The sequence below is a fragment of the Vidua macroura genome, chromosome 6 (assembly GCF_024509145.1).
Source record: "Vidua macroura isolate BioBank_ID:100142 chromosome 6, ASM2450914v1, whole genome shotgun sequence".
NCBI classification, from domain to species: Eukaryota; Metazoa; Chordata; class Aves; order Passeriformes; family Viduidae; genus Vidua; species Vidua macroura.
In genome coordinates, this window is record NC_071576.1 from 21,154,507 (window position 1) to 21,182,286 (window position 27,780).

The 27,780-nt window shown below is 37.8% G+C and overlaps 1 protein-coding gene across 10 annotated transcripts in view; it reads right to left on the bottom strand.

Annotated features, from left to right (window-relative positions):
* NRXN3 (neurexin 3) overlaps positions 1-27,780 on the bottom strand; it is a 708,775-nt gene that overhangs the window by 541,369 nt on the left and 139,626 nt on the right. For all 10 annotated transcript variants that reach the window (XR_008437480.1, XR_008437481.1, XM_053979714.1 and 7 more), the window contains exon 7: positions 2,565-2,684. Coding sequence is in view for 8 of the 10 variants with exons in the window: in XM_053979714.1 (XP_053835689.1) it covers positions 2,565-2,684 (120 nt within the window). In the remaining 2 variants the exon portion in view is untranslated. The remainder of the gene's footprint in view (positions 1-2,564; positions 2,685-27,780) is intronic.

Sequence of the window (27,780 nt, forward strand, 5' to 3'; positions counted from 1 at the left end):
TTCACCTCTAGTTCCCCACTGTGTTCTATAGAGTACTGTACCTACTACAGCAATCAGAAGCTTTCTAGTTCAAGTGGTACCAGACAGAAAAAATTCCAGCATCCACTGTGGTATTTGGGTGCTAGGAAGATGTCATAGAGAGGAATATATCTGCTGTATTTGTGTCTCATTTACCACTGATGTTCTGACATCTGTTCTGAGATCAGGAGGAATGTGGGACAAAGGTTTTGTGATTAAACAGTAAAATGCTGTCCAGAGTTGGATTCTGTCTTTGCCTTAGATGTTCTACAGGAAACCAAGTCAGACACTTCATTACAAATTTTTCATAGGTGGTCATTAATTGTCTACATCTAATTCCCCAAGTGGCAGGGTTGAACTAATTTAAAGGATGTAATTTACAGACATGCTAAATATTTCTGATGCAAATTACTAAAAGAACATGGCAAACTGGTACTTTAATCTGGTGCCTTGTTCCCAAACCTGTAAAATAGGAAAAAGATGCCCATAACATTTCATATAACATAGACATGGGGATAGATCCAGTTAAAGCTGCTTAGTTCTGTATAAACATAATGATGAGTAGCCTACAACACACACACACAATATAAAAAAAAACAACAAAAAATTTTTAAAAAGTCTAAATTTAGAGCAAAATTCAGCTAGTGTGCATTGTTCTAAACAAGCAATAAGAAGACAGAAATCAAATAGGCTGTTTATTTTTACTGGGGGCCCAATTTAGACTTCTGATCTATGTCTAAGACAGCAAGAATCCTGTGGAAAAATCTATGTGACCACACCACTGAAGACTGTTATCTGCGCAAGGAAGTGGGATGCAGATTGCACAAAAAATCTTAACTCTGGCTTTTCTGACTTCTGACTTTGCCATGATGGCATTCTCTTATCAGATATTTTTAGCTGTAATGCATCTTTAATTATGTAATTCATATACATGTACATATGCGTATCCTATTTTAGTACAGGATTGTATCATTATTATTTATAAACTCAGCTTCGTGAAAAAGACTTCAAAAACAGATGGCTTTGGGGGATCGATTCGGTAATGCAGAGAGTGCCACCTCGTGGTGCTTCCTAAAAAAAGCATATCCAGAAGAACTCTTCTCAAATTTAGAAGTAATCAGAATGAAGTGTTTCTTTTAAGTTCCCTCTTAAATAAAATTCGTTTTTCCTATTAGCTAATTTTGACCAAGCCACCACCAAGGTGACTTGTTTCTTGTTCTCTCTTGCAAAATCACAGCCTATATAGGACAGCACAGATTTACTTCAGAGAGAAAAGCTTTCCAAATAATCTAAATTACCACAATATTTAAAATAATTCACATTCATACAGAAGGAAAAAACCTTTTTTTTTTTTTTTTTTTTCAGATATAGGATATAGTGTTCTGGCACTATGTGTAGCAGCCATTACTCCTAGTTGCATTCTGAGTAGAAGCTGCTCAGAAAAGAGGATTTCAGCTATTTTGGAAACCAGCATGGGTGTCAAGTAACAATTATACCTGCATCAGTTTTGCATCCAGGGTTCCCGGGTTGGGGTTTTTTTTTATTATTATCAGCCTCCAGATTGCTGATGTTTTTCTCAAAAACCCAGTTCCTAAAGTTATATACAAATATGAGAATTTTAGACCTTCAAAAGAAAATAAAGATACGTTTCTGGCTCTTGTAGTCATGGGGAATTGGACCTAGAAAGTATCATCTCTAAAATTCTGCAATCAAAAAAGGATCAATCTGGAGTACTTTGATCATTTCAATGCAAATCTTAACCTAGGACACCCCAACTTTCCTGACTGATCTTTTCTTTCCTCCTTTCAACTACATTTCTCTGCAAAAAAGAAGCAGAAGCTCAAAAAGCTGTCTGGAAATGCAGAAAATTATTTTTAAAAATCCAGGAAAAAATAAAAAAGGACTGACACAGCTGAGAACAAACTGCTTTGCTTGCTTTTTCTTCTGGAGGGCTCTGAACCACACACACAAGACCTTGGGAAATAAAAAAAAAAAAAAAAAAAAAAAAAGTCCTAGGTTATTATTAAACTACAAAAAATAAAATTAAAAAAAGAAAGAAAAAAAAATAGCAGCAAAGACATAAATCTGTGCTCTGTAACACATGTACTTCCTGCAGGTTTATCATCAAGGAAAAGTTTGTGCAGAGGAACGGTCCAGAGAGCCTTGGCCTTGCTTCCACAGTACCGGAAACCATCACACATGCAGCTCAGGAATGGAGTGTATTCAATCTACTTCAGAAAGAGCCTGCACCAAGAGAAAGTTCTGCTGAACCTCTCTACAGTCTGAGATAAGTACATGCTTATCTGTCTCCTAAACCTGTATCTCAGGTCGTTACAGTTGTCACAGAAGTTTCTGGTGCTGGCTAAGAAGTCTCTCAGACCTGAACATTCATTTTCAACATAGTGACATAAAATAAAACATGATTGGTAACAGGGAGGGGTGGGAGGAGAGATACACAGAAGAACAGGGAGGAGGAGCATAATGGCAAAGACTAGAAACCAAGACACAAAGACAGTGATCAAAAAACACTGATACATCACACTTACCCTCAGCAACATCATCATCCACGATCAGCTTGAGGCTCTTTCCTCGCCGCACCACGCGGACAGTGTGCCACTCATTGTCATTGAGTTTCTGCCCAGCATAAAGAGTTTCAGGTCCCTTGCCTGGGAAGGGTGATAGGTGCAGCAGTTAAAGCCAGACCCACAATTGCTTTAGTACTTTCTCAGTGGGAAAAGTAATGAAAATCAACTTGGTGTGATACAGACCAGTAGAGCGTACAGGTATATAACAACCTCTAATCAACCCTCACATCTACAATTCCCAGCTTAGGGAATGACAAACCCTTCCACTCAGTCAGGTACCTTCCTCCACAGAGCCCTAAAGTCACATGCATTTAAAAGGGGTAAAAATCTCTCTTGTGCTATGGTACTAATTTCCAAACATCACACTGCACAGCACACTACAGTAATAGGAAAACAAGTTGATGACTGAAATGTCTCTAAAGTGGATCCATTACAGTAGCATTTTGCTCTCCTAAGAATCTGGATTTACAACATCCCCAAGGTACTTGGGATTCTTTTCAAAGTTAAACACACTGGTCTTTCAACACTTCAGTATCAAACACCAGGTTGGTTTCAGTCTCAAAAAAACCCAAAAACAAAAACCCCACAAACACCCCCCCAAAAAAAAACCAATAAAAAAACCCTCACAGAACTTCATACCCCACCTTTATAAATAATTTTAAAAAAATATATATAATCTCAAAGAAAACCATTCACCAACCTCACTGATTGCTTTAAGGTTCTTTGGCAAAGCAGCCTAGATTTGAGGTGCTTACTTCACCCCTTGGATATCAGTCAAAAGAGAAAGACATGTCTTCTCCAAAAGGTTCTCCAAAAAGTTATACCACAGTTGTCCTTGCAAACAATGCTCCTGGGAAAACAGCATTAGTGCTACCCATATTTGTCTAGTTTTGCTCACCCATCACAGTTGACAGGCAATTACTTAAAAAAATTAATTGTTCAGATTACAGGACCGGAACACCTCACTCATGTCAAATGGTAAGTGAAATTGAATAATGGTGTGTGCTAAATTAAAAGCATCTATCCTCATTTCAGTACAGTACTAAAGTGGGGGGGGGTTGATCCAGATATACCAGAAAATGTAGAATGAGCACAGCCAAAGTTGTTGCACACCAGCCTGGACCCACTGCCCAAACTGGCAAAAGGGAAACCCAAGAAAAAAAAAAAAAAACAACGAGAGATATTGAACATATGAACAGAGGTGGGATAGGGACAGTGAGGCACTGCTACAGCTCATCGTACTGCACTGGTAAAACTAATGTCAGATAGTCCACAGCCCACAGGATGCACAGTGCCTAATGAGCAGCATTACTGTAATTGCTTCTCACCCAAGAACGAACATGGGCAAAGAAGACGGTGTCTCATTCAGCTAGGATTCTGTATGTCATAGAGGAATTCTTCAGAAGGAGAACAAAGCAAAATAAATATTCTGCTACTCTTTTTAAAAAAAAATCATGCAGTTCATGCTAATAAAAAAAAGGATATTAATACCTTTTTCAAATAAAGACCATTGCCGGACAATTTTACCATAAACTAAGATGAGAAAAATGTTTTTCTAGTGATCTGAAAGGTAAGAGTCATTCTTGGATTAAAAGGATGGGGAGTTGTATATTGAAGTTACAGAGAATAACTCCTTAGCAGGAGAAACCCATAACTTCTGGTGTCCCTCATCCATGTGCCAAAGTTACACACCACACATATAATCAGCTGAACAAGGCAGTTAGATCATGGCCAGAAAGTTTAAGATTTTTGGCTCCAGACAAGCAAAACTCTAAGAATCCAAGAAAGTTATGCTAGATTTACCTTAGTAAGTACATTTTATCCTAAAGCAGAATTCACAAAATTATATCTCTGTCTAGATAAACAACGAAATTATTGTCTACATCAAAATACACAACACCAGTCACTATACTTCTACACAGCCACTTTCCAGGTAGGAAGATGAAGGAGGTCACCTGGAACTGTGTGTTTATATAATGCCATCTGAAAGCAGGGGAAAGGGGGGAGGGGTAGCAAATGCTTTCTAAAAAACCCAATTTTTCCACATACCCATTAGAGCTCTGGAGGGCTCAGCCAAGAGAAATAGTCAGGTGTGCTGGATTCTGCTCAGCTGACAATGCAATGCTTTCTATGCAACAGCTCTGTGTCCAGCATGGTTGAGTAACTCAGTTGCTGTCCTTCTAGATCCCATTTTTCAACCCTAGCCTGACAAAACAGGGATCAGCTAAAACAGTCTGGGGTTTGGCTTGTCTTGATGCCCACTGTAGCACTTTCAAAACAAAACTGTGACACCAACAGAAGTTATATGAATATATTCTTAGGAAAATGTAGCTTAACCAATTCACAAATAAATTAATAGAAAGTTCCAGCATTCCTACATTTTCCAAAAGAATAAGGTTGTCTACTTAGAAGTAATTGGTTAATAGATTGGGCTAAAAATTTGAAAATTAGGCACTGCAGATATGAATTACTTTATTACTTAAGTCCATGTCTTGATCAGCCAGTTTTATATTTGATCAGTAGAAACCAAAAAATAAGTTTTAATACTTTTGTTCACTTACCACCCTCCCTTTTGCAAAAATGGGCATTGGCTTCTTTTAGTAGGGTTACCCAAATAACGCTATATACAAAAATTCAATACATGAGCATGCTTAAGAGCATTCAGATAAATTTTTCAAACCAAACATATATGATGTTAAAATAAAGTATAAAACAAACATTATTTTACTCTATTTAAACTGGTTCATTTTCAGATGTTTTCAAGACATTTATGCAGCAGTGGGCTGACCTGAAAAAACAGCAAAATTGTGTCACCATTTTTCAGCTGAGTGTGCAAATAAATTGCTGCTCTTTGTATAAGCTCCCATTGAATTCTAAGTAGTTCCAAGAACTGTGTATGGAGGGACTTTAACATCTGGATAACAAAATTAATTTCATTAAGCATGATTACTACACATGCCATTACTATACAGACATTTACGTGTGATCAATTTTTAAACAAGGACTTGAAGATTCCTAATCCAACAGTTGCTTATGCTAGGAAAAATAGAAAGGAAATAGGCCATGTGTTCCTGCATCATAACATGTTCTTAGGGACATGCATTGTCCCTAAGAACAATTTCCTGCCAGGCATTTCTGTGGTCTTATGTTTTGCAGTTTTATGGTTTTTCCTCCTTTCAAGCTATCTGCACCTACATCATTCTTCAAAAAGGACAACAGACATGTGAGGAAGCAAAACAGAAGATCAAATGGACAGAGAAAGAAATCTAGAGATTTGTATCTTCCCTTTGTATAACATTCTTTTATGATAAAAGACAAGAAAAGGCAAACAAGGAACTCTTGTAGCAATGAATGGCACACCTGGAAACACTTTCTATTTATAATACTTTGGGCCACTGGGCATTAGGTAATTTTGACAACTTATTTCTTTTTATGTATGAAAAGAGTAAAGGACAACATAACAGTAAACAGAACAAGAAAGTTTTTACTGTTGCAATAACTTAACTATTAAGCTGACAGAGCCTCACTCCTGTTGGCATCTCTGATCGTCTTGGTCATTCCATCCCCTTTCCTAATTCTGTCTGAGGAACTGTGTATTGTATGGAATTGATCAGCACGTTTCCTTTTTCCAACTCAAATGAGGCAGGCTAGTGAATATTCCTTCTATGCTTTGCAGTGGCAAATACTACTTAATCAGAAGCAAAAATATCTGTCTCTCAGCCATCCCCAAATTCTGGACATGAGTTCAGCTGCAGTTCAGGCTTCTTGAACAAATACTATTTGATTCAGCCACAGTGACTCCTCATTCTCCCATGAATTCTCCAACACCTACTCAAACTTTTATGCACATTGTTCATAAAAAAAGTTAGTATATGCTTTCTAACATGGAAGAACTCCATCCAATCTGCCCAGAGTGTCCCAAACATTATATATCTATCAAAGGTGCACTGCTGCTAATTAATAGCTTGGCTCAAATAAACTATATAAAAGTGCCAAGAATACATATGCCAAAGTATAAAGAATCAATAAGCAGATCATGCCTTCTAAAAATGCCAAGTTGCTTTCCATGTGCTCCCCAAGAACTCGCTTGATCAGAACAAACAATTGGTCAGAGGCATGCAGTTCTGGCAATACCTCTGAAAATGCACTTCTTATTCACCCTCAATGGCTAACAGCACATGAAAATTTCCTCTATGAGATAAAGGAGAAAGAGGGTTAATCCCCTCTGCAGTTTCTCACAGGTGGATCAAAAAGTGTGCTTTTACTTTGGTGCAGGCTGTCAGCATCTGATCCATTTATAAGATTAAAATGACTTGCAGGAAACCAGGCTATCTTTATCATTGCATGTCCTATCCAACACTACAGAAGTGAAACACTGAAGTCTACAGAAGCACGAGAGCTGAACAGAAGGGACATTGCCATATTGATGAGAATGGACAAGGTGCTTCCCTCAGTACAATTACAATGATAAATAATTCTACAGTGATACTAATGATTTTCAAAGACCCTCAATAATGATAAGGTTTTCGCTGCTTTTTCTTTTTCACTAAAATCCTTAGCTACCACCTCAGATTTTTTCAGTGGAAAGATGAATTTTTGTGTCTCTTTTATACAGGGCAACATCCTATCACAATGCCATTAGCATTCCAAGGAAAAGAGGGGCTGGGAAGGGGAAGTTTCTTTGCCCCCTCACTCCCCCTTTTTTTTCATTTGTGATGGAGGAGGGGCATGGGTTGTTTTTACTTACACCTTTATATAATGACCAGAGAAATTGTGGTTTGCTGTATAAAATGTGTACACAGAGATTTGTGAAACATGACAATGAACCACAAGACCTCAAAAAAGGAAGAAATGGGTGCAAGGACAAAGATGCTGGCAATTTTTCACACACCTTTGTGGCTTCCTGATATGCAGTAAGTTCCTACAAAGCACAGGTCAAATATCAAAACACAAGAATGGCTCAAAAGCAGAGCTGGCAGCTTTTCTGAAAATCAGCAACTTTCAATCTTGGTTAAACACAAACCACTTGTGTAAATTTTGTTGTTTCTTTCAGGCAGCACTAGTATGGACAAAGTGTTTTAGGACAGTCTTTTCTTTGCCCAGAACTTGCTGTTCAACACCAGGAGCATTGTTAATTGCTAAGAAACAAGTGGCAACCCCAGACATTGCAGATATTTATCTAGATACCCCAGTCAAATCAATCTATATTCTCATACACACACACTTGTTTTGCTCATATACAGGCTTTAGAATTCCTCTTTTCAAGAAAATGTTGGCTGCCAACAAGGAATAAGCAGTTGAATTCCCCTACAGGTACTCAGTACCTTCACTGGGAGCCTTACCTGCAGCAGTCTGTCCATTTCCTCAAGGAACGGGATCATGTCCATGTACTACCCCACAAGTTTAAACAAAACATAGCATGCACTTAAGAAACAACCTTTCTGTGAGGCATGCTAAAAACTTTTATGTTTACAGCTTTACACAGTGGCTTTACTGTGAAAAGTCAATAAAGTTGAGATGATTTACATCAGCCTACCCAGAAGCAAAGTTTAATTATTCACATCCATTCAGCAGTAAAAAGCACATACACAAAGTCCTTTAAACATCCACAGAGTCAATTAGCCCCACAAGTGCAAGAATTCCCTGAAACACCCAGACTAATAAAGTGCAGGGAATTAAGCCCAGCAACTAACTCAAAAGTAGCAAGACCACCCTACTAGATCTCTAAAACATACCCCGATTTCCATATAAACATGACAAAAAATAAGCTAGGTGTAATTCTTTTGTATACAAACTATTTTAATTTTTTAAACCCTTATTAAAAAAAAAAAAAAACACAACCAACCAAAACCAAACCCAACAAAACAAAACATAGTTCCTTGCTTTTGCTATAAATACATATATCACCATACTGAATAACTGTTATTTTCACTTCAGACACCCTGGCCAATAAGGTTGTAATAAGGTTCAGCACAGATTCAGGCAGCATTCAACACAGTTGCAGCTTTTCATAAAGCTCTGAAACAAAACTTAGTGCAGAAACTAAGTTGCATGTCTTTCAGGTGACATGAATATAACTTGTGATTAAGAACAGGGAGATAATTTGATTGCATATATCATACAGGTCACACATGGCACAAACTGCAGTTATATGGAGGTTTTTCCATCAAAGTTAGTCGGTTATGCTCCTTGTTTACTTCAGTTTCACTGCTGCTGAATTTTAATGCCTTAGACACTACATTGTGTATCAAGAGCAAAATAATTTTTAACAGAAAAATGTTCGTGTTAATAGAAATTTGATCTCCTCAAAAGGGTTTAAATAGGAATTATAATGAAAGGATATTTCATTTCACCCAAAAATAATTTTATTCTGATTTAGAAAACATCCAAAATATTTCAACTTCAAGCTAAATGAAAAAAAAATCCACTATTTAAAAATAAAATTAAGCATTATTATCTATTCAAGATAATCTTAATTTTTAATGGTACTAGATGGTTTCCCATTTTTATTGAGAGAGCTTTTTCCACTTTTAAGGAAAGGCATTTTATTTTATAGTCATAATCAGGGAGGAGGTCAAAAAAGGACACAGAAGTATGTAAAATAACCTCAAGTATTCATGCTTTTAAAATTAAGATTTACAAGAGTTTAATTAAATTAACTTCAAAGTGATTTCAGTCACACTGACTCTATGTTTGTTTTCAGATAAGGCTGTCATATGAACCACTTCACATTTGCCCAACGCCTTAAACTGCTGTTCCTAACAGATCAGGGTAACAAAAGCTTCAGCGTTGGTATACTGAGGAATATAGAAGCTGCTATATTGTGACTCATCTACAGCTTGCCTAAGGAATTATTTGTACACACTGGATTGTCACAGAGCAAAGCTCAAGACTACTCCTGGTGTAAGTGGAGCAGCCAGGCAATCACAGGAGCAGCATCTACGGCAGGGAGCACCACTAGAGGGAAACCACATTCACTGAAGCTGCTGCTTAGACAGTGTTATGTGAGTACAAAGGAGTTACAGTACTCAATGCTGCTTTCCAGAGTTTCACCCACTGATATATTTTGCTTTGAAGATGACTCCACCCCAGCAATTAATAAAATAACTCTAGAACTTCAACCCTGTTTTGTCTCCATAATAGCAACTACCCATTGATTGCAGGTATATTTGTTTAATGGGTATAATTTGTCATCCAAGAAATTAGTATATGCAGAAATTACAAATACGCAGAAACTCATGAAGTTTTACCATAAGAGAGAGTTTTAAAGTAACCATTATAGCAACAATTATGCATAGACTTTAGCACACCACAACAGTAATAAAGAGGAGAAGACATTTTATTTAAAGGAAGCTTTACATTTTATTAGCTTTCCAGTGATGCAGTAAAATCAAAGCAAGATGAAGGAGTGAAAAAGCTAGAGATTTAATTCTTCTCTTTATTCCTGTGTAGATACAATAATAGAGATACCAAATCCAAACAGCTTCACACTAATCCTATTGATGTACCTTACTTGAAGCATAGGCAGATTATGTTACCAACAGTAAGACCACTAAAGTTTCTCTTCCTGTTTAGTTTCAAATCTCTCCATAAACGCTACAAAGCAAGTGGATTAATCATGATGATAGTGAGAAGATACTGGCGATGAGGCTGAGACAACTGGAGTGAACCATATTTATTAAACAGACACACATACAGCAGCAATGAAATAATTTGACTGCTGAATGAGATTCAAACCACTTAGATGGGAAAAAATTATTAATCAAATGTATGCGTCTTTAAACCAAGAATTGACCCGTCTCCCTCACACCCCTTCACGAAGGTCTTCGCTTTTGCTATGTTACTAAGTACCAGGAAGGAGTAAGCTGGAAAAGCTGCCGTTAAGTGAGAGTTCCCATGCTCTAAATGCCTCTATTACTTAATTTGAAAGGATTATTTGAATTTTGCATTGATATGATTCTTAATGTAGAGAGGAGGTTTAGTGCCTTTTAAAAGTATTATAGTAGCAACTTCTCTTCTAAATCTGCAAAGCAAGGAGATCAGAAAGATGGATAAATCATACAGTACATGGCAATACAGCACCTTATGGTAATTGCACATGTGTCTTTCAGAAAAGAATCTGAGACTATTTCCTAACAACAGGAGAGTGTCTTTGTCCCCCTCTTTCAGAGCACAGAAAACAACACCAAGGAAAGGGTCTCCTCTCCCCAAAGGCACATTTCGCAGTTGAACAGAGAAACAAAGCTGAGTCAGAGAAACAAAAAGCTCCTTGAAGCTCCAGTCCCAAATATTGCATTAAGGGTTTTTTTGCTCTTTTTTTTAATGATCTTTAGAACACACTGCACAGTCCTCACCAACAGCATAGCATTAGAAGAGACGACAGTCCTAGTACCAACACTTCTTTATCCAGATATGAAGGGCAAAGAACAACATCATCACATGTTCGAAGAACCTAAACTTTTCTCTCAATTAAAGTACCGTTCCCTGTGGCACTTGGGTGCCTGAGGTGTTACAAAGGCACACAGACTTACACCTTCATTGTTCCTAGGAATATGACATGAACTAGCTTCAGCCTCCCTCTAAGAGCGTAATAGCATCACAGAAATTATGTCCAAATGATTACAGAGCCAGCAGGATTCCAGTCTTCTGCAGGGGCTACAAAGCACTGCATATGCCCTTTAGGTTTGGCTCTCTTTTTACTACCTCCATTCTGAACGGTGTCACTCTTTTTTATGATCTTTGGAGTTTCTTAACTTGCATATTAACCAGTATGAATAAGTCTACTGGGAACCCCAGGTGTCTTGCTAGGGGGAACATCAAAATGCATAGAAATCATACTAAGTACAAACAGCAAACAAAATTTGCAAGTGGAGATCCTTTGTCTTCAGATATTACAGGCAAGTTATGTGTGCATAACTGGTAATGCACATTGGTCCTCCCTGCTTGAAATGAGAAGGATGGTAAGTGGTACTTGTACCTAACATGGAAGTATTTTTATTTCACTTAAGGAGCTATTGAGGAAGGATCAAATGCTTCTGGAAAGCTGAGGGATCAGTAGTGCAGACTGGAGTGTTTAATGCTAAAGGCATTTAAAAGCTTACCTGCCTCAAAGAGTGACAGAATAGACACCTCAGCTGCTGTTACTTTTTGAAGAGCCATTGACTATTCTCCCATTTCTTAAATAGGAATGGTTAGCACAAGATAGTGACCATTTGCAACACAGATGATATTATTGTGACTGAAATTTTCCCTGATATTTAATAACTACAGCATTGGTATATTTTTAACCTATTTAGATAAACCACATTTCCAGGTCACATAGCAGAAAACAAGTACAATCCAATAAAAACACTTCATACAGAAATTCTACTGAACTGAATCTACCTATACAAGGAGTAGAGTCGTAGAAGACTGTCTCCAAATGCTCCCTTATCCTTTCTCTTCTTGAGCTGCAAGTTAAGTACTTCCTTTTGGTTAATATCCTCTAAGCTTTTAATTTTCTTCCTAGTATTTGCAGAATTCCTTATTTATACAGGACACTACAAGACTGATGCAACCTCAAAGTTCTAGGAGGCAAAATGTGGACAGAGCTGTGTTGCCAGCAAAAGCTTGGACCCTCTTGTCTAGCTGCAAATAATTTGTTTAATGACACTTAACCCTTCTATTTCCAAAAACCTTTCAGCAGTAATCACAATGCATACTCCCAAAATAACTGGGACCCTGCTAGCAGAAACCCACCTCAGTGATAGCAACAAGATTAGTATCCACTGATGAAAATCTTCCTCAGGTGCTTTACAGACACCACCAATCTCCAGTCTCCTGATCTCAAAGACTGCTTGCTTTCTACCTAAACTGAGAAACCCAGATGAGAAAGACAAGTGGTGTGTAGACCTACAGGCAAGAGCCTCCTTATTTAACTTAAGGAGCTATCAAGGAAGGATCACAGGCTTCTGGAAAGCTGAGGGATCAGATGTGCAGACTGAAGGATAGTTGAGGATTTACAGATAAAGATGACATCTGAGGCAAATATCGAGAACTCCTTTGAAATTCAGATTTTAAAAGTCACAGCTTTCATGTCAGCTAAGAAGCATGTAAAGCAAAAAAAAATGCCCTGGGAGAAGAAGAGGGAATTATAAAGTTAAGCACATGATTTTAAATATATCCATATCTCTCTGTCCTCAGTGCTCCCAATAGCAGACAGTGTAGGATCCAAATTGATGCCTCCCTCTTCTCAAGAGGATGCCATACCTCTTGAGTTACTCCATTTCATATGTATGCCTTCATAAAAGTCCTCTGTGCTTCATATAATATCTACATGTAATCCTAATATTGTTAAGATTAGATAGGAGTACACCAGGTAATTAATTGTAAGGAGTCATCCTAAAGCAGCAACATACCAGAAGAAAGAGAAAAGAGAAACAAAGCAGATCTCTTCCCACAGAAAGTAGACTTACTCCTGGAAAGGTACCACCAGCATTTGGGGATCTTCTTTTGGTGCTCAACACAGAGAAAAGTTAATGATCACTTTAAAAAGGCCTCTGACAGCAACATCAGCGTACAAACCATGAGCTGAACACAAGGAAGGAAAGTGGTGACTTTACAGACCCTGAGCTCAACTGATGTCTGTGTATCTTCATCAGCCATCTTGGTTACAATCAAGGTTTATCAGTCCTTGTGCATCACATTTAAAATAGTAGGAAAAATTTTTAAAGAAATAAAAAAAAATCTGGTTGTATGGGATTACATATTAGGTCAAGCTCTTTCAAAGACATTTTAAGCAATAAGGTTGCTTGACTATCAAGTAATAGCATATATGTTGACCTCTGGCTAAGTTGTAAAAACTGTAGAATTTGATTCATGACATAAGCTGGTCACAAACATCTCTCTATAACATCTAACTCTTTCCATTTCCCATGGAAAGCTTAGTGATGAGCATACTTGGTTTTCCATTGCAAGTTTCAAAAGACATCCTTTTCTTCTGAGAAAAGGTTAATTTTTATGTTGCCTTTTCAAAGACTCAAAAAAAACCCCAAACCCACAAAACTTCAACACAACCTTTTTCTCCCTCTCCAGCTGCCTGTTAAAAAAGGAGGTAGCAATTGTTACAAGGATGGGTAGATTTTACACACCTCTCTCCCCACAATGTCTCTTTCTAGCTAGTGAACAGCTGGTGTGCTGCAATGCTCATCAAACCAATATTTCTCTAATTTCTATCATTCACAGGAGCACTTCAAAAATGAATCTGTGCATGTTTAGAAAGCATTCAGATTCTATGCTGAACAAATGCTGCAAAACTACTAGCATTTATACAGTCCATACCATTAGCAAACATAATTTTAATACTATCACAGCAGCAGAACATTTACAGATTCTTTTTAAAATGTGGATCTTCAGATTCTACAGTCAGTGCAAGATGGACACCAGAGTAAGTAGAAGAGACCCTCAAGTCCCATGGGTCAATCAGTTGAGGAAACTTGATTCCCAGGACAGCACCAGACTGCTAATACAGGCCATGATACAAATGATTGGCACAATGATACAGCACATGAGTTTTAAGCTCTCTATAGTTCCCACAATTTCAAGGGGAATAAGCACTCCTCTCAAGAAGGGTTTTGGCTGGGGGGAGGCATTGGGTTTTTTGTTTTGTTTTGAAATACAAAAGGATAAGGCATTTCAGGATCACGTATTAAGAATCACTGCAGAATCAGTCAGGAGAAACAAATGCCATCACTTAGCTCATCACACCCCCAAAAACATTAATGATGTAGTGAAGTAAGGGCTTGATGGAATATTCAAAGCAATAGCCAAGCCTGGAAAATGAGGATTAGACCTCAGAAGACTCCTGTTTCTAAATCTTTAAAGCACTGGTTCTTCAGAAGTCAGGTTTTCATAGAAGTGAATATTTTTATCTGCAAGTGTTACATTAGCCTGAAGTCACTAAGGTCTTCTAAAACAATGCACTGGGTAACACTCTGTAGGACCACAGGTCAAGTTTGGCATTGTTTTTTTTTCCTTTTGGTTTATTTGTTTGTTCTGCATTTTTTATTTGCTTAGCCTGTATTGCTACTGGATGCTTTAGATAACTGATTGCAAACTACTCCCTCTTACTGGTTTGTGAGCTTTTATCAAGTGTAGCATTTCCATCCAAAGGGCTGGATGGCTTCTTGGAAACCTGAATTGCTTGAGTGACAAGCAATTATCCCCGGTTAGCAGCCTAGGTTTATCTCTGGATGGTTAAACAGCCCCACCTCTGGGCTGAACCCCCGTTTGCTAGGAAGAGGCCTCAGGGTTACCCTCTCACTTCTTCTTTACTTTTTTTTTTTTTTTAAGGAAGAGATGGAAACTAGTTCTGACCCTTTTCCATGGCAAAGACTAATTAATGGTATCTCCAACTGACAGCAGTTCAGTTTTAACAAATGCATGTGCACAAATTCAATGGCAGCTTGATTTTCAGAGGTGCTGAAAGGAAGCTATAAAACACATCAGTCCAGAAAATCAGATAAACTGGTATACAAATTCAAAGTCTCAGTAAACAGTAGAGCAATTTTACAGGAAGGGATGTATTTATAGATGCGTCATCTCTCATTCATTACCAAATCCAGTTTTAAAAGTTGCTAAACATTTGTTCAGTGCAAAGCATGCTTAATAGCAAATTGGTAGCTAAAGTTTTACCTATAAACCAAGCTATTTGTACAAGCCTGCAGGCAACTGGGTCACATTCACTGGATCTCTTAAAATCACTGTCGCAATTTCACGCAGGTACCGAGGAAAAAAATGTGTCAAGTACTATTGAGATAAATTGGAATTAAGGAATTTCTAATTTCTCACTCAACATCACTAGCATCACAAAGCGAAACAGCTTCTAGTTTTATACCAATGCTGCCTTTAATGAGGTGTCAAATACAGACACATGGTTTCATGCAAGGAACAATTAAAAGACTATTTCTATCAGAATACCAATCTAGGACAACCATCTGGATCAGCAAATTTACTCTTTTATATTTATAGTCAAATATAAGGTAACGCCACATAATCAAAAATTATGCAAAGAACGTCTGCTCTCTCACCAGCACAAAGAAATAACCCTTCAGCATTTAAATAAATGCAATGGAAAAATGCACCTTTTGTGTGACTTTTCTGTAAGCCACATCTGATTATCTGCTGAAGAATGCTCACTGTTAGAACAGAAATAGCACGTCAGACTATGCCATTAAGATGAACATTAATACTATAGGCAAACACGTTTGCAGAACAAGAACTGGACCATGGAAATGCTGCCACACCACAGATCACATTTGACATCCAGGAAATAAAATAACAGGAGGCATTTTGGTTCACTGAACAAACTGACAACATCAGCAGAAGAAAAATAAAATTATTTCATGCCAATTGGAAAACGTCCTTGGTTTCTGGACCAAAAATTGCCCTGTGAAAGCAACCCAAATAATGTTCTGCATGGAGATTTTTTTTTTTTTTAATTCAAAACCAAATAGGGCTGAAGTATTCACATTATGCCTTCTTTGCTCTGGTATTCAATGGTGAGGCCAGGCCTCCAAAGTTTCTGACATATATAAATAAATTCATGGGATGAGAAAGGCTGCACCCAAACGTACTGAGGGAGCCAGCCATAGTCCATGAATGAACACCTTCAATTACCTTTGAAATGCTGCAGTCACAGAAGGAGATCTCAAAGTGACAAATATATTTTTAAAAGCTGGCCTTGTTTTATGCAGGGAGTTGGACCACAGACCTCCAGAGACCACTTTCCAACCTAAGTTTTTCTATGAAAACATTTTATTTCACTGGCAACCAGACATTTTTGGAATATAAATAATTTTTGAATAAGTTAAACATTGAGACATTGTGAAAAATGAAAAATCAAAATATTTTTATATTAAATGTCATAATATGTTTATGTTTCCCATTTCTTTTTTCATAAATACTTGCCAAGTCCAAACTAAATTGACAAATAGATGCAGTCAACATAAATCTGCGCATTTCAGCTAATAAACTGTTCAAATGAAAACACTTAATCTAGTTGTACTTGGCAGCAATACTACTCCTGGAAAAAACAAAACATTTGTGAGAAAAACCTTCATTCAGAAAAAAAAGTATATAAAATTAATAACCTCAGGCAAAGCCTACAGACTAATGTCCCTATTTATAAATATTTATCAATATAAAGCATTGACCAACATAGTAAAAACTATTCTTAGCATCAGACATGAAAACAGCTGACCCCAAGTCTGTATCTAAAAACTCAGGTCTGTGAACTCAAGCTGACCAGCACCTCTGCTGTACCATCAGCAGTGATGCTCTGAACACACTGATGGCAGCTGCCTTTTACATCAAAGTTATTCTTTTGGACTGCACTCTTAAGATGGTACAGATGCTTACAGTATGATCCTTTACAGAATGATCCCTAGGGAAACAGGCAGATTTTGCATATAAGTATCAGTTGGGAGAGTTCGCCCTCATCAAAATGATTTTGATTCTTTTTATCTTCATAGTGAGAGATTTGTCAAAAATGCTTCCTACACTCCTCATCTGTGTTCATGGCAGAGATAGCTCCTATAGCCAAACCACTGACATCACAGCAAAGCAACATGGAGGAAATCAAGCCTGCCCTGAACAGGGAACCATTCTAAGTCAACCCCATTCTCTCTGGGTGCCTCTCATCACAGCAGTGATTCAGTTCAAGCCCTCTTCAGTCACAGTTATTAGACATGAACAGAGCAATCCCCAGTGTCTCTCAGCAGCAGAAAGCCTGGACACCTCCACTTCTCCATATGCTCCCACAGAGAGGGAAATGGGCTGTATCTCCAGTGCACCTGATCTGACAGCTTTCCTCTGAAAAACTAAAAAAAAGTATGCAGACACATTTCTCCTGCAGCCCTCTCACCCTGAACAAACACTGGGAACGAGTTTTAAAGTCAGACTGCAAGATTGTGCAAAGAAACACCTGAATCTCCTTACCAAGGTTTTTTTTGTGGCCATTTTCAATTTCTTTCCTGACAGTGTGAACCCCTTTATTAACATAACATGATTTATGCAAATAACCACAGCTAGCATAGGAGGCGCTTATTTTGTTATGCCCAGAATTTACAGGCATTAAAGGAAAGATAATTCTTTCTGTCTGGCTGCAAAATTGCCACTAATGTTACACAAACACTTCTCTGGCTTTAGGCCAGAGCCCCTGCTATGCATGCATCATATATCCAGTTAACATCCAGTTTTGGGAGAGCAAGGTCTACAGCTAAACTAATTCTTGGAATAGGACTGGCACCACCTTTTGTCATTGGCCTTTGTGGTGAAATTGTATCATAAGGCTGGCAGCCTGGTTTTCATTAATACAAAGGTTTCTGCTAGCCACCACTCTGAAACAAAGGAAGCTTCTGCACAGGTGTGGGAAGGCATGGTGAGGAGATGCAAAGCAAAAGTTTATTTTCCCAATGTTCTGATCCTGAAAATTTCTCTTCCTTCTCTGGTGTTTGCATACCTTCTGTCCATATGGACAACACAGTGGATGTGCAACAGAACTGCAACAGGCCAGCAAAGTCCTGCCTTGCAGCCTCTCTCATTCAGAAATGACAGAGACCAGACTGAAGCAGTAAAGCACCTCAGCAAATGACTACAGATTGGCAAGGCTCAGAGAGGCTTTAATTCCATTGTGAACCTTTAAAATATTAAAAATATTTGAGAACAATATTTGCATTTATAACAACTTCCATATCTGTGAAACTTAATCATAGATAGTTTTACAATGGAAAAACAGGTCCAGAATTTCTTGCAAAGAAATGCAGACTGTAACTAGGACAAAGGAAAACCTTGAAAATATACAGATAAGAATCTCTGCTTTCACTAACACTTTCATGTGGAATGACACTCAGCCAATCCCATATAGAATATGAATCAGCTTGATGTTGGCCGCTTAAACAGCTTTCTAGCTACCACCTAAGTACACCAAATGCTAAGAAATTAATCACCACCAATTATATTCCATGTTAGCAACTATCAGAATCTGTCAATTATCTTGTAATTTCAAATTATTTTACCATTTTCTTTCCACTTTCTCCACTCACCTATCCTGTCAAATGAATTAAATGCATCAAATAATAAGAGGGAAAAGATGTATTTCTAAAGGCTTAGAGGGAAAAACCTCAACATTACAAATAGACTGCAAGAGCCCTTGGGAACATTCAAAATGTATTCAAACTTGCAAAACTGAACAAACACCCAGAGTTATTTCCAGCTGACACCTTACACTATCCTGTCACAACAGATATATAACAGATATAAGAAGAAATGACCTCAAAGAGCTTTACACTTAAATAGCCACAGACTAAACAAGAGACATTTCTCTTTTTCTTACAGAAGCATTACAGAACTGAGAGGTAGAAGAGTCTGAAGTCCTCACACTCATACTTCTCTGGATATAACAGATTAACAGTTTTTTCCTACATTACAGCAATATTTAGAGACATCTTGCAAAATATTATGCCTCTCTGTAATGGGTGTTTATCAAAAGTAAATGGCTGTTTATCAGTCTAAGCACAAGTAGCTTATTTCTCAAGTGCCATCAGTGTTATATTTCTCCACAGATAATGTCTGGTAACCTCAAGGTATGTTTAGGCAACATTATAACTATGATGGCGAAGAAATAACTCTAACATGTTGGGAGTTTCCACACATTCTGGATTATCTCTTTCTTGACTTCTCCTCTAATCCCTGACAGTTGTTGTGGAAAACAAGGAGGAATCTGGTTCAAAAATAATTTCTCTCATTGACTCCATGTCACTTTCACTTTACACTACATATCTGACTCTTTCCCTGCAAGATTCCTGAGGAATCACAAGTTTTACCATGCTAAGAAAGCCTGACTAGGAAAGCAACTACTTGCAATGGTGCAAACATAAGCTTAGTGCCCACATGCAACTCTGGGAAGGCCATGTAGATCTGCAAGAGCCAGTTTGTCCTCAATTTATGTATTGCTGGAACTAAATTAATCCCATCTATAGTATCTTTGTGATCCAGGAGTACTAATCTTGCCAGGAATGAGTGAATTACCTAGGAAACACAAGTTTAAATGAAAGTACTTCCTAGAACAGCCTACTCTACAAGTAACACAAGTGAGCTGGTGGTAAATAGTACTCAAGACATCTGATGTTCCCTAGATTGCTGTGCTTCTTATTACGCCTTCTTCAGCTACTTACTTCAGCTACAGTTAGCCAGCCAGCCTTACCTTAGCCTCTATAGAAAATGGGAGATCTCCCTGATAAAAATTAAAAGTAGTGTCTGCTCAGCAGTAAACACAGCCCAAATATCTTGTATTCATAAGCAGTTCAAAAATTCATATGAAAAGAAGTACAATATAAACTTGCATTAGAACTTCCCAATCAACTATCTGAAAACTATCTGAAAAATGAAAAGTCTTCTGCTACCCCACCCAATGCCTCTCTTCTTCACCTAGAAAAAGTCTGTATGCAGAATAAGTTATGAAAGATAAATCTGCTAGTCAAAAAAATTCAGAAATCAGTAATATGACAAGGAGAAAAAATGAAACCCCAATTGCCAAAAAATCCTGTGTCCACAGATCCCTTGCATTCAAGGCCAGAAGTAGAATCTCAGACACCTCCAATGTCATCGACTGCCACAAAGTCCTAAGGGAAGAGATACAGTCTTAAAGAGCCAGGATCTAACAATTGCAGAAGTTTGAGGGTAGCACTTTGGAAGACACTTTGGAAATAAAGGGAGATAGGTACCACTATGAAGTTCAGAGGCAATTCTGCAACCTGGAGGAGCCACTGGTATGAATTACAGTTGAAATGACCCAGAACAAATAGAAAGGTTTCAACATTTTGACTAAACATAGGTGATTTATATGCACTACATGGGCAGCCAGGAGGAACTGAGAAGCTACAAGCTGAAGAAAAGGTTTGTAACAGCCAAATCCGTCTATTAAGAAGGTGGCTTTTCTTCAAGCATCCTCCCCAGCTTGCTAAAATTCAAGCAAATCTTCTTTGCTTAGCATCTGATTTTGTCAGGGCACAGGAATGAAAGCTGCTTCTACCTAATACACCCACACAAATTGAAAATTTTTGTAAAACCTCGAGAGTTCTGCCAAGACTTGTATGTTAAACTGATGTAATTGTGATGCTTTGTGTAACAATTTAGAAATTCGTTCAATCATAGCAAATAAGTCTGGTAAGACTGACACATATGATCAGGCATTACTGTCCACAGTTCACGTTAACTAAATACACTTAGTGTATTCAGGGATTTCATAAAATCAGTGATAAAGTAAAATGCTTACAATTTGGACAAGTCAAGTAGTCATTCCATGACTGAGTACACACGATGAAGACTTGCAAAGAGGAAATGACTGAAAGTGTCTACTTTGACCAAAATTCACAATAATTCACTTTCAACATTTATCATAAACATAGAACAGAGTAGAAAATGCAGTATTTTTAATTCATTTATGGTTTGAATAACCATGTCAATAAACTCCTTATTTGCATCTAAAAATGCCTGAAATGCTTACCTTCACTGAGAAAGACAACCAAAGACCCTTTGGTTTTTTTGTTCTGGTTTTGGGGTTTTTGTGGGTTTTTTTTGGTTTTGTTTGTTTCAGGCATTTTTCTTCTGATATCTTCACTTTCATTTAATACATTTCCACACTTTTGGTATATCACACTTAACATAACAATGTTGCATAACTTTAGAAAAGCAAAGCTTGCCTCTGGTATGTTTATCCCAACAAATGTAAGAGCAGTATTGTGTGCTATTACCAAAGACTTTCTCACAGAACGGCCAAAGCACAAAATTTCCAGTTGGTTCTAGAACTGTGATTGTCAACCCTGTTTCAAGATATGCTCCTTGACAGCTCCCAGCATCCTTTCATCATTTTTATGTGATGTTTACATCCAGTCCTCTAAATTTAATCTCTTACATTACCATTATGTTCTACTTTGATTAGATTTTTCTCTAATAGTAATAGCAAGGTACTTGCATAACTGTTGTATAAATGTGATGAGTTCCTTATGAGAAAGCAAAACTGTATAATTTTACTGGAGCTGCAAGGCATGTTCTCTCAGCTGCTTATCTCCAATTCCACAGGTAATCATCCAAATGCTGCGGAGGATTCTGCTTGCAAGGCTCTGCCACTTCTCACAAAGCTGCGTGCGTGTAGCACTTGATCTCACACCATAGCAACTGACAGTAATGGTGTCAAGAGAGAGAACTTTGATATCTGTCTTTAAGGTGTTGAATAGTCTTTTGATGACATAAGGGTGGAAATCACAAGTTGGTGGGTTTTTTAGTGATATTCAAAACTTCCTTGGATAAGGCTCTGCAGACTGACCTAATTAAACCTACTTCACATAACACCCCAGATGAATGGCTCAGGATATCCCTTTAGAGTTAAATTACTCAGAATTCTCTTATCTTGTCTCCTAGAATCATAGAATGGTTTGGTTGGAAGGGGCCTTAAAAATCATCTAGTTCCAATCTCCCTGGCATGGGCAGGGACACCTTCCACAAGACCAGGTTGCTCAGAGCTCCACCCAACCTGGCCTTGAACACTTCCAGGCATGAGGCACCCACAGCTTTTGTGGTCAACCTATTCCACTGTCTTACCACCCTCACAGTAAAGAATTTTGTTCCTAATATCCAATCTAAATCTATTGTGTTTCAGCTTAGAGCCATTCTCCCTTCTATCAGTATGTGCCCTTGTAAAAAGTCCCTGACATCCCCAGGCTCCTTCAGACACTGGAAGGCCACAATTAGCTCACCCCTAAGCCTTCTCTTCTTTAGAGTGAACAGACTCAATTCTCTCAGCCTTTTCCCACAAGAGTGGTGTTCCAGCCCTGTAACCATCTTCATGACCCTCCTCTGGACTTGCTCCCAACAAGTGCATGTCCTTCCTGTGGTGAGGCTCTAAGAGTTGGACACAGAACTCTAATAAAACTGGGGTCTCCACAGAATAGAACAGAGTGGCCCTGCTGGCCACACTTCTTTGGATGCAGCCCAGCTTGGCTTTCTGGGCTGTGAGCACACATTGCTGGGTCACATACAGCCTCTCACTCACCAGCACCTCCAAGTCTTCAGCAGGGCTGATCTCGATCTGCTCATCCTCAAACTCTGTTGAGCCTGGGGTTTGCCCTAACCCAGGCACAGCACCATGCATGTATAAGAACTGCTTGGCCTGGCTAGCACACAACTCCCAGTCACCCAAGGCTAAAATGTTTTTAAGAAAAAAATAAAGATAATCTGGATGACTAATGAGAAGCTCGAAATCAGGAGAGACACAATAAGTTAGCAGATGGACAGATAAAAGATGAGATGATACACTGAAATAGAAAGTGGTATAGAATGACATATTAAACTAGAACAAAGGAGAACATGCCCACAGCATGAACAATCACTGTAAGAAACAATAAAGATAGGCTTTGAGGTACAAAAGAGATACAGAATAGGTGACAGGAAAAAAGACTACATAATTTGAAAAGACCCTAGGGAATAAAACAGCTGAAAGACTGCTAAAAATAATGGTTTGCTAGATACATGGTCCAACATGATATTTGAAGAGGAAGGGGGAAAAAAAAAAGGACAAACACAAAGAGGTAGAAAATTGCTTTTTTTTAAAGCACAAAGCTGAGGAAGAAAAACAAACTGCAGGCCTTCATGCTGAAAATAGCATTCACAAGTAACCTCCAGCTTTTCTTCTACAGAAAATGTTTCAGAGTGTCAAACAAAGGAAAGTATGACAAGCAGCATCCTGGGCATTTCAAGGCAGGTCCACAAAGCATGGCTCAATGTTCAATCAGCTCTCAGATGGAAATACTGCCCTCACACTTGCATACAGTACAGCCAAGTCACTGTAACCTTCTCACATGAACAGGAGCAGCTGAAGAACAACTAAATATTCAGAATCTGCATTATCACAAGCATGTATATTTTATTGGAATGAGGAATGAAAGAGAAGGCTGTATAGAGAAGACTGACATGCAGTTATAATCCTGTATTAACTGCTGCATTTGACAATACTTGCAGGGATTAAAATACTTGGATATTTACATGAAAACTGTAGACAGACCAACTTGTTTTCCTAGGTACACACTTGAGAAAACTCAATAGAAATAAACTATAGTTTTTGCTTGGGGGGTAACTTCTTTTGACCCCTTTCACAAAAGAGCTAGATGAAAAATACATTTAAATCCCCTATAACTCCTGTTCTTTTTCTACAAACTACCCAGTCATGAATCCATCTTCAGCACTTGCAGAACATAAGTCATTCTACTGAACTTTTCTGAAACACAGTAGGCCTCTTCACAGCAGTCTAAGCAAAAATACCATATTGGAGTTGGAATCAAGCTCCAATTTCAGTGAAGTTGCATTCAGGCTTAATTGGCCTCAATATCTCTCTCAAACATGATGAAATGACACAGCAACTGCAGTCACTGCGGCACAATGCCACAGAGAACCATGCATGATATACCTTGCCCAGAACTCATCTGTCCTGTTAGTGATGTTCATTGCGGATTCTGTGGCTTCTCTAATAGAAATATAGACGTGCTGACTTCTTGGGCCACAAAGATCTAGGCAATAAAAATAATGGGGGAAAAAATAGCAATGATTTTTCCCACTATTGCTATATTTTATATTTGTCATATGGAAACCATATTGAATGAACTCCAGAATGTGAGTGGACTCACCATGGCACAGATAACTCATGAAGAACAGACAGTGTGCTCGCTTAATTTACTTCACTAATAAACCAGTGAGAGGCTTCCTTTAGAGTATTATATATGGAGGTAGAATAATAACAACATAAATTTGATTGCACTTCAGGAGACAAAAATAAATAAGAAGTCACTCTCTGGGACTGCTACAAAATTAACATAAAACCAACAATATCAACATTGAAATTAAGTGTTGGACCGCTACCATATTATTGAAGAGGAGTCACAATAGAATGGTGTTTGAAATTTAAGAAATAAGCTGATTTTAATTACGAAGACTCTTCAGCACCCAAAGTTTTCAAGTCAGGCAAACACCTTGGGAATGCCATGAAGCTGACTGAGTGACAAGTTCCTTTGTTTCTTGCATTTTGAGATGCTAAGTAGGGACTATTTAGGATTTTGTGCAAAGATCATCTGGCCTTCTCTTTAATATCGATCTTTCCCAGCACCCAAAGTTTTAATTACGAAGACTCTTCAGCACCCAAAGTTTTCAAGTCAGGCAAACACCTTGGGAATGCCATGAAGCTGACTGAGTGACAAGTTCCTTTGTTTCTTGCATTTTGAGATGCTAAGTAGGGACTATTTAGGATTTTGTGCAAATATCATCTGGCCTTCTCTTTAATATCGATCTTTCCCAGCACCTGTTCAACATCAGCTCTTCTAGGTCTTGCACCTTATCATCTACGTGGTACACAACTGCATCCAGAATGGACTACAGTATTGTACTAGAGATGCTAAAATGCTCAAGAAAAGTAGAAAAAGGAATTACTGCCTCTCCCCACTGCAAAAGAACATTTTCCCATGGAGCTCCAAATCCAAAAGGACAACCGCACTATAATGGATGCTAAAAGTGAGGGGTTTTGACACTCACATGACAGCATCCCTTTCAGGACTTGAAGGCAACTGCCTCACTTTCCAAAGAAAATTACTGGCAGAAAGAGACATCTGAAAGAGAGACACTATTGATGAAGAAAAAAATTAAAAAAGCATTGTGGAAAGTGTTCATGTTCACATCTTTGGACCCAGGAGTCCTTCACAGTAGATGCTTCATTACATGCACTGCCTCAAAAGTCAATAGGATTGAAGAGCCTGAGCAATACAAATCTCTGGGCTTTACACAACTGTCCATGCAAATCTCACGTTCACTCTTTGAGAGCTCTTCAGCACTTCATCCTGCAAATCTCATTTACCTGTCAGCCTCCCTATCCCTGGAATTCTCATGAGACATCTCTGATAAAAAGTAACATATTCAACTGCACACTGAGCAAGTATCCAGTCCATAGGGGTATTGAATGCATCCCAAGCTTCATAATCAGATCTAAGACTGCCCTCCATGGTACCTAGTAACACTACCTGGTACCATTGTATATTTTTTGGAGGAAAAGGGGCTCGTTTAAGCTAAATCAGTGGTATAATAAAAAAAAAAAAAAAAAAAAAAACCACAAAATAAAAAACAATCCAACAAACAACTACAACACAAAAAAACTCTCCCCAACACATTTACTACCACCACTCATAGGAAATAGGGGGTTTGATGTGTTAATCTGTTTCTACAACACTTATTCCCCACAATTGATGGAATAATTTTTGGGCTTTCTGAATACAATGTGAGGAAATTGGGAGGTTCTGAGAAACCCTCATACTCTTAGAAACAGAGAAGCAAGCAAAGAACAGTGTGTTAATACAGTTGAGACTGTCAGAAAGAGAGAATTCATAACATAACTGCTAGCTTGGGCCTGGTTTGTTCAATTCAAAGGATTTCCTGCAAGCTGAAAAACAGATGAAAATATAATTGAGGCATTATGGGACACTGAAGAGCTCTTTCTAAACACCTTTGAAACACAGTCAGTGAATAAAATGCAACTATTACGCTTAAGTATAAGAAATGTAACAGTCGCAAGTCATGATTGTAAGTTACAACAGTTGTGAGAAAACAAGCACAACAGAAATATATCTGTCAACTTCGTGAGAGAACAAGAATGAATTCAAGAATCGAAAAGCAATTACAAACAGAAGCAAACCGTGATAAAGTACCACCGCTTTCCTACCCATGAAGAAATGAGAGTCCCAGGAGAAAAGCTCCTAGAAAGGAGGATAACCAGAGTCACTTATAGTTTTCTTTTCAAAATAGAAGTTGCTACATAAATAACTATGTTATGCGTCATATAAAGCAGAGGAAGTTAAACTATCCTATCCTTGAACTGTGTTTTTTCCTTTCGTTTTCTTTGTGGCTTTTTTTCTTAAATTTCTTGTAGCAGCAAAGCCAGAAATTCCTTTTGCAGGTTACCCTTACAAAGCATCAGAAGACCCTTAGATGATAGTATAAATACTCTTAGCGTACTATGACAGAGAAGTGACAAGTAAGTTTCAAAATCCTTAGCAACTTTTCTTGTTATAATAATCTATTATTTTGTTATTATAATCTATTACATGTGAATCCAAGTGTTTTTGTTATACAATTCAATTCTTGGCAAAAAAAAAAAAAAAAAAAAAAAAAAAGTCAGTGCTTCAAAAGTTAAAAGTCCAAGCTATTTTGGAATAAAATGTAAAATGTAAGGGAAGGGAAGCCCTTTAAGTATTACATACTTCCTTCCCAAAGGAATAAAGTCTTTATTCCTATCAATTTTAATGTTTGTTTGGTAATAACACATTGACAAATTAATAGAAAGATTAAAGGAATTTCTGTGTGCATTTACAAACAATCCCACCAACCCTTGGATGGTCATTCTTTGAACAATCTAGTCCAACATTTATTCAGTGTATATATTCAAGGAGAAAGAAAACAGCAGGGACATGCCAAGACTGGTTTAGCTCAGGAAAGGCAGAATGGCAGACTACAAATAAATCTTTGAAGAAACATGGGCTACTTGTACATGGTGCTTCCCTGTGTGAATAACCAATAAAACCTCCTTTGCTTACTTGTAAATCAGCTTAGTTCTAAGGCAACTCCCCAGGTCACCACTGAAGCTGTGATCCTGGAGGGACTATTCACAAATATAGTATGTGGAATATACCAAGATAATCAGCATGACTGTCTCTTTGATTAACTTTCTGCTATTCATAGAGTTGCAACAATACTACAAATAGTAGCAATGATAGATGGTAGCATTATCAAAATTACTACTGAGCTGCTCAAGGACCCCAAAGGATTTAACATCAACTTGTATATCACAATTGAGAAGATTATTCATTGATTTTATTTAAATTTCAAAACAGAAGCAGTAGCTTTTTTTTTTTTTTTAATAAAAGGAGTGCATATTGACTGCATGTTTAACAGTTATTGTCTTTGGGCTATTCTGTAAATAATGAAAGAAAAGCAAAGCTCAGTGATCCTTCCACAGCTACATACGGTGGACCAGAGATGCTAATTCCTTTCACCATTTCTCTATAGCACAATTATGTAATTCATATCACCACAAATCCACATCACAACT